At 41.0% G+C, this 11639-nt stretch overlaps 2 protein-coding genes across 2 annotated transcripts; both read left to right on the forward strand.

The window, feature by feature from the left end:
• The first annotated feature begins 317 nt into the window (after positions 1 to 317).
• Positions 318 to 1037, forward strand: LOC131244122 (glycine-rich cell wall structural protein 1-like). Its single transcript, XM_058243780.1, has one exon. The coding sequence runs from the start codon at positions 318 to 320 to the stop codon at positions 1035 to 1037; it is 720 nt and encodes a 239-aa protein (XP_058099763.1).
• A 6384-nt stretch (positions 1038 to 7421) lies between these two features.
• LOC131244129 (glycine-rich cell wall structural protein 1-like) lies at positions 7422 to 8279 on the forward strand. The gene has a single exon (XM_058243785.1). It carries the CDS (start codon positions 7422 to 7424, stop codon positions 8277 to 8279), a length of 858 nt encoding a protein of 285 aa, XP_058099768.1.
• Positions 8280 to 11639: the final 3360 nt, after the last annotated feature.

The following is an 11639-nucleotide window of genomic DNA, read 5'->3' on the forward strand; positions in this document are numbered from 1 at the left end:
GTGCATCCGCATGCCAAGGAATGGGACCCATTCGTCCAGGACGATGATGATAACAAGATTCTGATCGCGTGGCGGCCAGATCGACCAACTTCCAATTTGGCCCATCTCGAGTTATTTGACTTGGGTCTGTTATAAAGAATTCCCGCCATCTTCTCAACGGTACAAACGCGGAGAGAGGTATGCACTCATAAATGCATGGGTATGGTAGAGGGTAAGAGAAAGACTGAATGAGATGGTTATAAAAGGACAAGATGCTGATGTTTTAAGAACAGAGATAGAGAGAAATCAAAGGCCTTTGGCTTTACAGAAACAGAGTCATGGGTGTTTCTACAAAATGGGTTCCTGGATTGCTCCTCCTTTTCAGCATTTTCTTCCATTTGAGTGCGATTACCTATGGAGATTTCGAAGAAGAGAGTAGGTTTGGCGGGCCTGTTGGCAGGCGGTTTGGCGGTGGCGGGGGCAGTGGTCTCGGGGGAGGAGGTGGGTTTGGCGCCGGGGGTGGTGCGGTTGGTGGTGTGGGTGGTGGAGCTGGTGGGGGTGGTGGCTTTGGTGGCGGTGGGAGGGGTGGTTTTGGTGGTGGTGCAGGTCATGGAGGTGGGTTCGGAGCGGGAGGTGGTGTAGGAGGCGGTGCAGGTGGCGGTGTTGGAGGGGGTGGTGGTTTCGGCGGCGGCGGCGGTGGCGGATTGGGTGGTGGGTCCGGTCATGGTGGAGGGTTTGGAGCAGGTGGTGGTGTAGGTGGCGGTGCTGGCGGTGGAATTGGTGGTGGAGGCGGTGCTGGTGGTGGTGGAGGTGGTGGCATTGGAGGTGGGTCTGGGCATGGTGGTGGGTTCGGAGCAGGTGGTGGTGTAGGAGGTGGTGCGGGTGGCGGTGTTGGAGGGGGTGGTGGTTTCGGTGGTGGCGGCGGAGGAGGAGCTGGTTATGGGTCTGGACATGGCGGAGGATTTGGTGCCGGTGGTGGCATAGGAGGTGGTGCAGGTGGCGGTGTTGGTGGTGGTGGAGGCTTCGGAGGGGGTGGACGTGGTGGTGGCGGCCGTTAATTCTCACTATGAGCAGAGCAAAACTAAAACCCACGCGGGTTTTTGCCTTTGCAATTTGAAAATCTGTTAGTGTACTTTGTAATGAGAAATCTTAATTATGATTAATAATATTTAATGAAACTTGTTTGAAGTATTATTTTGATTAGTGGGCCCACTTGTGCATGTTGCAGCCCATTTGAGTTAAATCAAATAGGGCCATCAATCTCATTTGTAACGTATGCCTTGATCCACCCAAGGAGAATCCGAGTGAAATCAGCAACCAGTGTCATCGTAGCATGTGTCAGTAAACTACTCTAAGCTGATTTAATAACAGGCAGGTAGTGCAGAGAAATAAGTGGCCCACCAGAAATGGAAAGAAACATTTATATTTGATCTGGAAGTTCTCATATAGCACAAACGAGGGGGGGAGGGGGGGTCTGGATTTCCAACACCTCAGGAAACCGGTCGAGATAGACGACAGCACCGTTTAATTTTAATATCAAAAGTCCAACATTTTTCAGATCACAGAGTCAAGAAAGCAGACAATCAACTGAATGTACAAAATTCACTAGAAAATAGCTTATTTCAGTGATAAATGCTGAAAACAAGTTTTACGAAGCAGGCCCTTAAATGAACTTACTTTACTTTGTATAAAAAGCTTCTTGGTAACTGACAATCACAGTCTCTAATACATGATTATAATTAAATAAAATTAGATGAACTCATTTTTAAGTGACACCCAAACAGGCCCCAATTGACTAATCTAATCTTGCTTCACATTGGCAACTGATTAATCTAATCTACTTCACTGCAATAGTGACAAACCATCTCCTGGCATGCGAAGTTTACAATTAGATTAGGTTGTACTTAAGGCCCTCTGATTTTGTGGATCGTGTGGGTTGTTGCATACGATGGGCTATGGACTACGATTACAGACTGCCTTATTGTCAAACCCAATTAATTAACTGAGGGCCTGTAAAGGCAATGCCATTTTATCTCTCACTGTCCATTTTTGTGGGCCCCATAATTATATGGTTGTGATTAATGAATCCTAGTTATTTTTGGGCCATGTGCAATCTATGGACTTTGTTGGTCTTGTTGATTGTAGGTGAGCTTACTTGGGCCACATACGAATTCATAGCATAACAAGGTACAGATGATTATTTATAGGTTCATAAGTAGGATAATGGTTTCTTAGAAGAAAAACAGTTCAAATATCAAAATAAATAAATAAATAAATAAAATCTTACATCCTGATCATAGACCAAGAATAATCGGTTGGAACCCATCTATCTATTTTGATGCAAACCAGCCCCTGAAAGATCTGACTAGTCCAACCATTTAGACTGCCATGACAGGTGATTTGGGTCACATATGCCATCAGAGGATAAATATAATAACATCCCAACTAGATTACACAAGGTCCATGGGATCAATTGAATGGTCCTGATCAAATTCATTTACTTTAATTATTTTTAGGGTTACATTGAGTTGTAACTTCTTTAATAAGCCTCACATCTTGTTTAGAAGGCCACTTTTTAGGCATTAAACAATGCTAGAATGACAAGAAATTAATTCATCTAACAAACTACGGAGTTAGCTTTTGGGCAAGTTTAAGATTAGTGTGAGGGGTTATACCCACTTTACAGAAAGTTTGCAGGGTTATGACCAGATTCAAAGGCATTTTGGACATTTTCTATTATATTAGGCTTGCATAATTCTCAAAAGTACATAGAGGAGGCTACGTTTCTTTTATCAGTACATTATGTTATTTTGAATAAAACAAAATATCCTTGAGAGTTTTCTCTAGGTGAGAGCATGTATTGCTCCCCTTTAAGCATGTTTTGCTTACCTTAGAAGAAAGGGGGAGCATATGATCACTAGCTTCAACTTCTAGATTATTGAAAATCTCTCTGATAATCTTAGTTTCTTCATTGGCGTTTGTTTTACAATATTTTCATATCCAGAGATATGATGCAAAGTTCGACACTCATCAGCCTGTTATATGCCCATCTCTCTCTCTCTCTCTCTCTCTCTCTCTCTCTCTCTCTATATATATATATATATATATATATATATAAAAGCAAGCTTTGTAGACACGGCACAAGAAAGAAGACATGGATGGTTCCTTCGTTCCACGAGATGGGCTATATGCCAAAATCACAATCATAAGTCATCCTAGACACTGATTGGAAGTCTTTTATCCTCAATTATTTACTTTCTAACCATCCAATTGCTATTCCAAAATATCCTCCAATGGGTGGCTCAGATCATCACACCTGTGTTATTTTTTCTTTCATGTATTTCAAAATTTGATGGTGAACAAATGATTGTTTTGGCATACTTTCTCTCTCATCTGGGCATCATAAATGTCTTCGTCCAGCTTATTTATTTTTTTCTGAAATCACTACACACCTTGCTGAGAACTAATTACCCATAAGCAAAATACCACAACTTGTGGCACTGTACCAACTTTTTTGTGTACATGCCAGTCTTGCAGCACATCAGTAGCACGAAAGTAATATATCCCACCACGAAGATGACTTGATACGAAAATCAAGCTAGTCTGCTAATCACATGGGCCACATTATTTGAATCAATGGATAACCTGTGAGCAGAACAAATTTATTTTCGAAATGTGATTGCTATGGTAGGTCTTACCTTTTTCATGGCAGGATGTCCTGCATGAGTGGCATGTTGGCAAGAAATTAGATCAAATGCTTGGATCTTGCTCTCTTTCATTGGTGGCCTCAAAATTTTGCGGAAGGCTGAGATGCAAGCAAGGTTTCATTAACCAAACATGACCTCGAATTTATAGTTTACGGTTTAGGGTTTATTGGGGCAAATATAAATGCTTTTATATATTTTGGGTTTATTGGGACAAATACAAATGCTTTTATATATTTTTAATAGTCTAAAATATAAGAGATGTCTAGTCAAATGCACCTGAGGGTTTAATATAGCAGAGAGAGTGTGATGTCTTGTAAAATTTTCGTGCTAAACCCTAGTACGGCTACGAGCTCTATTGTTAGAAGACTTTACAGACCTGACTAAGTAAACTATCTACCCTAGAATCGGTGAATTTAAGACAATTAGGGCCGAATACCCATTTTTGTTAATTGTGAATATGCAACGTCATGAACTTAGTTAATCCAAACATTGATCATATTACATGAGAAGTCTCGTGGCTTAACTTATTTTAGAAATTCACATACTAACTGAATTAACTATGGATCACTTGTTCATGGTCCGTTAAATCTAAAACTATAGGAAGACGTCCATCTTATCGAGCTTGATGTCCATCGCAGACATTGAGCTAAGATCGCAACTAGAATAATTCAATTTAGGCTCACAAGTTAAGCGTATGGAATGTGCGAATGCCCTTAAGAAATATTATGAACTCAAGTTAGATGGCCACATCTACTCTTTGTCCAAGTTATGGCTTTCAGACTATTAGATCATGATTAAACTTAGGAAACTAACTTAGGTTAATGCCCTGTACGTATCCATATATATAGTAATGATTCCGATCAACAATCGATAGTCGTTGAACTTACATAGGACCTTATTTGTTGATCGACATATCCGAATGTTGAAACGATCATGCACCCTCCCATGGGCCCCTATGATGTGAAATAACCTCCCATAGAATTAATACACCTAACACCTGGCCTTTGGGACCATTTACTCCATCTGAATTTGCCATAAACTAAAGAAAAAGAGAAGAAGAGGAGAAGATTTGGGGGTTTCTTATTGTTTTCCCTTACCTTTCCCCTTCAACCAAACCCTAACTCTTTTCTTTCTCCATTGCATCCTTCCCTCAAATTGCAGTCAGAGGTAAGAGTGCTTCCTACCGGTTCATTATCATTAGATTCTTCGAGTTCTCACAAAAGATCTTCAAATTATTTTTGAATCCGGTGTTTCCCCAAAACCCTAATTAACTCTAGGTGTAGAGATTGAAAAATCTATCTCTAAGGTGTAGACCATTTCCTTATAGGTTTCCTTTTATCAATCATTGAGAATCTCGGTTATTGAAACTATGTTGTGATTTAGATTTCATGGGCCATTATCGTTACACAGGCTTCGTAATTGCGAATTCTGTTGTTATTTACTTTTGGTTGTAAATATGCTTGATGAAATGTCTGAATGAATGAAATATCTGATTTTAGAGTTTGTATGTAACATTAATAAGTTGCCTAATGACTATCTAGTTTACTTTGGATAGTAAGTAGAATTTTTATTGTGGTGGTGTTAGCTTTGTAAAATGTTTAAGTTAGGGGGTGGCCCGGATTGGGTCAGACACTCCAGACTTATTTAATTGACCAGATGTTGAACATGGATGACCGACAGTAATTGTAATATACATGATACTTTGCATCCAATGTTAGTTATGCTGTAGTTCTCCCATGTCAATTGGATTAGTCCAATGCATGGCTAATCATTGTCTATTCTTAACGTTGGATAACATTAAATTGAATCTAGAATACCATCGTTCCCTTTGGATAAGTCTGTAGTGTGTTACGATCCTATTATGACTCATGAGCCAAGCATAGCGGTATGAGACACTATGTTTGAGTTATCGGCCTATGCCAGCAGTATGACGAGCTTTCCCGTAATGACTGTTGAGAAATAATGGAGGCGACATGCCTATCCCACGATATGGAGAAGTTGTCGATAGTGAAAGCACATGCCTTAATACATGATATTTCATGACTCTTACGGGTGAATTTGGTTGCACCAAATATCATCTTATTTCATGACTAGTGAGTCCAATATGGTTCAAATTTTCTTGAAATTTGGTGCAACCAAACACACCTTCATACATAATTCCTATAAATCATATGAGATGAATTTGTTTTAAAATTTCCAAACAAGTACTTGGAGTTGCCTTATTAATATGTTTTTTTTTTTCCAAGCATTCACCGCAGGGCCCACCAAATAACATCAGGGAGGGATCGTATGATAAGGCATCCATTTCTCACGGTAGCAAGGCCAAAGGGAATGGATAGTGAAAGCACAGATTGAGAGACCAGTGGTGATATAAAATAAAATAAAATAAAAATCACAACAATGCCACAACTAAGGGAGCCGATTAGGTGTCACCCGTGGTGGCTGTTTCCTTGACGGTGGGGCCCACCTTGATATATGTGTTGTGTATCCATGCCGTCCATCAGTTTTTCCACATCATTTTAGGGTATGGTCAGAAAAATCAAGCAGATCAAAATCTCAAGTTGACCACACCACAGGAAATGGTCATTGAATGCCCACAAAAGCTCCCAGGGCCCACTGTAATGATTATTTTCTATCCAACCTGTTGAGGTCACACAGACCAGGACGAAGGGAAAACATAAATATCAGCTTGATACATAACTTATGTGGCCCCAAAAATTTTTTAATAGTGGACATTCAATCCCAAATGTGTAGTCCACTTGAGATTTTGATCTGCTTAATTTTTGGGATCATGCCCTAAACTGAGCTAGAAAAACTGATGGACGGCGTGGATATACAACACATACATTAAGGCAGCCCGACTATCATGGGACCTGGTTTCCCATTGAACTAGGCACCATTGACCATTTTTGTTTTTAGCCCGTCTACATGGAACGCCAACGATACAATGCAGAAGACTAGGATTGCAGGAACATATGACATTTACAATTATCCTATTCGAGATGGTCTTAAGTTCAACCGGCTGGACAGTAAGTTATGGCCCATCCAGCGGATACCTTCCAACGTTTCATGTGCGGACCACATCTAACCCGTCCAAAGGGTTGACATGGGGAACCCCTTGTGAAAAAACTATCCATACGCACTACTTGAGTGGACCGCAATCGTATTTTGCTACTTATCAATGGTCGGCCATTTTTAATAGTATGGCCCACCTGATGAGAAAATAGGATAGATTTTTGCACCAAATGATCCACATGGAGGACTAACTTATTGGAACAGTTGGATTTCACATGCACTTAGAAGATTGGAAGTTATCAGCTGGTGGACTATAACTTGTGGTACAATCGGTTGGACAGAGACCCCCTCTTCTTATCCCTTGCAGGGCCCACGAGATGGATGGTTCAGAACATCCACCGGTGCACCCACGTCCCAAGCAATGGGCCTCATTCGTCAGGTCGATCGTGATCACACGATTCTTATCTCTAGTCGGCCAGATCGGCCAACTTGCAATTTGGCCTATCTCGAGTTGTTTGACTTGAGTCCGTTGTAAAGCATTCCTGCCATCTTCTCAACTATACAAACGCGTAGACAGACATGCACTCATAAATGCATGGGTATGGTAGAGAGTAAGAGAAGCGCTGAATGAGATTATTATAAAAGGAGAAGATTCTGATGTTGTTGAGAGCAGAGAGATAGAGAGAAATCAAAGGCCTTTGGCTTTAAAGAAACAGAGTCATGGGTGTTTCTACAAAATGGCTTCCTGCATTGCTTCTTCTTCTCAGCATTCTCTTCCATTTGAGTGCAATTACCTTTGGAGATTTCGAAGAAGAGAGTAGGTTTGGCGGGCCTGTTGGCAGGCGGTTTGGCGGTGGCCGGGGCGGTGGTCTAGGGGGAGGGTTTGGCGCCGGGGGTGGTGCGGGTGGTGGTGTGGGTGGTGGAGCTGGTGGGGGCGGTGGCTTTGGTGGCGGTGGAGGGGGTGGTGTTGGTGGTGGTGCTGGTCATGGAGGTGGGTTCGGAGCGGGAGGTGGTGTAGGAGGCGGTGCAGGTGGTGGTGTTGGAGGGGGTGGTGGTTTCGGGGGAGGTGGCGGTGGCGGATTGGGTGGTGGGTCCGGTCATGGTGGAGGGTTTGGAGCGGGTGGTGGTGTAGGTGGCGGTGCTGGCGGTGGAATTGGTGGTGGAGGTGGTGCTGGTGGCGGTGGAGGTGGTGGCATTGGAGGTGGGTCCGGTCATGGTGGTGGGTTCGGAGCGGGTGGTGGCCTAGGAGGGGGTGCAGGTGGTGGTGTTGGAGGGGGCGGTGGTTTCGGTGGTGGTGGTGGCGGAGGAGCTGGTGGAGGCGGTGGCATTGGAGGTGGGTCCGGGCATGGTGGTGGATTCGGAGTGGGTGGTGGCGTAGGAGGGGGTGCGGGTGGTGGTGTTGGAGGGGGCGGTGGTTTTGGTGGTGGTGGTGGCGGAGGAGCTGGTGGAGGGTCTGGACACGGCGGAGGATTTGGTGCCGGTGGTGGCGTAGGAGGTGGTGCAGGTGGTGGTGTTGGCGGCAGTGGAGGCTTTGGAGGGGGTGGAGGTGGTGGTGCAGGTGGAGGTGGCGGCCGTTAATTCTCTCTCTCTCTCTGGAGTAGAACAAAACTAAAACCCACACGGGTGTTTGCCTTTGCAATTTGAAATTCTGTTAGTTTACTTTGTAATGAGAATTCTTAGTTATTATTAATAATGTTTAACGAGACTTGTTTGAAGTATTATTTTGATTAGTGGGCCTACTCGTGTGTGTAGTGGTCCATTTGAGTCAAATCAGATAGGGCCATCAATATCCTTTGGAACAGCAGACAATGAAAATACTTTGATTTAGGTGCTTTTACAGTTGGCAGGTATTTTAGATTTAAGAGCAAACGCAACCTTGTTCAGATTCCAATTCTCTCGTATTCAAGAAAGCGGAGGATCCATGCAGGCCTAAGTTCCAAATACATGAAAGCAGTGGTAAATAGTAACAATGGTTTACTTTGTATGGTTCTTCAAAAGTAACTTGATTGTATCAGTAACCACTGCGCCTCACCATAATGTACATGTTTCATCACACCTCATTGGTACATTTTGTCTTAATGTTTGAAGGCATGAGCCAATAAAATGAGCCAAATCCAACACTTCCGTAGCTCATAAGCTCCGGTGGCATTCAATTCCCATTGTTCTCTGAGATGCGGTCCAGGTTGAGATTTAGACTTCTCTTATTTGGGCTCTTGTCTTAAAATGATTTTTGATATAACATATACATATACATGCATCATGATCAGGCCCACCAATTACAAGGTTGAGTTTTCTGATCATCTTTCAACCAATCAGCAAAAAATTATCCTAATTGCTTATTTATCATCGTCTACATGTATTTAGCGCTAAACAAACAGGCTGGATGCCACTTAAATGACTCATTTTAGTTAATTGTATAAAATTTACATTGGTATCTAACAATTGCGATCTCTAATACATGATTAGAATTAAATAATTAATATGAGATGAACTCCTTTTTAAATGGCACCCAAAAAGGCCCCTGCTAACTAGTCTAATCTACTTCACATTTGGCAACTGACTAATCTAATCTACTTCACATTGGCGACTGATTAATCTAATCTACTTCACTCCAAGTGACAAACGGCCATCTTCTCTCATGGGAAGTTTAAAATTAGATTAGGATGTACTTACGGCACTCTGATCATATGGCCCATTGCATAAGATCGATCACCATGGACTGCACACAGCCCCGTTGTCATCTTAATAAGATGAGCAAATCCAATTAAATAATTAAGGGCCTGTAAAATGGATGGCTACGCCATTTTATCTCTTGCTGGCTATTTTGTTTGCCCCTTAATTGTATAGTGGTGATTAATGAATCATGGTTACTTTTGGGCCATGTGCAATCTATGTTCATTGCTTATTGTAGTTGAGCTCACTTGGGAAACATACAAGAGTTCTTACAATAACAAGGCATTGGGGATTAGATATAGATCCACAAGTAAGATTCTGATTTTTAAGAAGAAAAACAATCCAAATATGAAAAGGAAAAAATCTTATGGCCTGATCATGGACCAAAAATAATCTCTTGCAACCCTAAGTTGATTGCATGAATAGACAAGTTGGCCAATGAAAGATCGTCCAACTGTTTAGATTGCCATGATTGGTGATTTGATCATATCCATGCTCAGAAGATAAATATGATAACATCCACAACTAGATTACAGTGTGGATCCATGGGACCAATTGAATGGTCCTTGGATTCATTTACCTTAATTATTTTTGGGGTTACCCGGAGTCATGACTTCTTTAAGAGTCTCCATTCTGTTTAATAGGCCACTTTTTAGACATTAAACAATGTTAGAATGACAAGAAATTAGTTTCATTTAATAAATTATTTCAGCTTTCGAACAAGTCCAAGATCTTGCAATTCCAATATCATGTGAGCTAATTCTCACCTCACAAAGTTTATAAGGTTGCGACAAGATTTAAAGGCATTTTCTACATTTTCTATTATATTAGGTATCCTTTAGTCCTTGGAAGTATATATAATGCTACCTTTCTTTTATCAGCGCATTATGTTATTTTGAATTAAACAAATCTTTGCAGTTTTCTCTTGGTGAGAGAATGTATTGCTCCCATTTAAGCATGTGTTGCTTACCTTAGAAAAAAGGGGGGCAGCATATCACTAGCCTCAACCAGTCGGTTGCTTAAAATCACTCCCAGGATCTCAGTTTCTTCATCGATGCTTGTTTTACAATATTTCCATATCCAGATATTAAAGAAAACTTGACACACATCAGCCCGTCATATGCCCATCTGGAGCTCTCTCTCTCTCTCTCATTGGTTATTAAGTAATATTCTTTATAGACACGGCACACAAGAAGACATGGACGGTTCGTTCTCTCTTGTTAGTGATTAAGCAATCTTTGTAGCCATAGCACACAGGAGAGATGACATGGATGGTTTGTTAATTTGTTATATGATCTTAGATGGGCCATGTGCCAAAATCACAATCATAGGTTGACCTTTGACACTAATTTGGAGGCTTTTGTCCTCAGTCATTTGCTTTCTAACATTTCAATTGTTATTTCAAAACATTTTCCAATTGGTTGCTCAGATCGTCAGATGTAAGTTCTTAGAATATAGTACACAATGGAAGAAATGTAGAAATTTAAAGTGGAAATCAAATTTGTGGATTCAAATCTTGACCTGAATAATCAATGAATTAAGATAGATTTCTTGTCATTTTTTATGAATATTTAGTAAGTGTAAAGGAAAGAATACAGTAAATTATTTTCAGGATGCAATGAATTGATCATAAATTCAAAATTCAACGTGAAAACTTATACTTTCAAGTGTTGGACAAATCTTCAAGTGCAAACATTGATATGCTTTCACAAAAAGTTTGAAAAGAATAATTTCCAGAGTACACAAATGAGTGAAAATGGCTTTAAATGATTTAATGGCTTAATTTGGAATTTTTTTACCATGCCCACTAAACTCATAATATTTAGGATACATAGAAGGTGAAGGATGTTGAGTTCTTTCCGCAAAGGCACTTTTTGGAATAATCATGCATCCATTCACTGCAATGGCTACTTCTCAATGAATACTCGTGACTTTTGTTTGTGATAGTTATTTAATATCTCTTTCAGATAGAGATACAACATATGCAACTGTTACCTAAATAGGTGCGATTAGACAGGCTTAGTGTGCTCTCCGCGCCTCTATTGGCTTCTGTGTTGGTTTAGTTCGCCTTTCTTCTCCATTGTAAAGTGATATGATAAGTTTCCCCATGTCCTTTTTCTCGTGGGGTCTCCTGAAATCAGGGCTAGCTTTTGTATTTCCCCTTCTTTATCAATGATAGATACATGGTTAAAAAAAAAAAAAAAAACTGTTACCCAAATCCTAACACAACATCTAGTTCATAGTTTAGGTTTTATGGTTTATTAG

This window comes from Magnolia sinica, chromosome 1, assembly GCF_029962835.1.
Source record: "Magnolia sinica isolate HGM2019 chromosome 1, MsV1, whole genome shotgun sequence".
NCBI lineage: Eukaryota > Viridiplantae > Streptophyta > Magnoliopsida > Magnoliales > Magnoliaceae > Magnolia > Magnolia sinica.

What these genes read in the sequence shown, in the direction of transcription:
- LOC131244122 (XM_058243780.1), top strand. Translation starts at nt 318, where the DNA reads ATGGGTGTTTCTACAAAATGGGTTCCTGGATTGCTCCTCCTTTTCAGC.
- LOC131244129 (XM_058243785.1), top strand. Translation starts at nt 7,422, where the DNA reads ATGGGTGTTTCTACAAAATGGCTTCCTGCATTGCTTCTTCTTCTCAGC.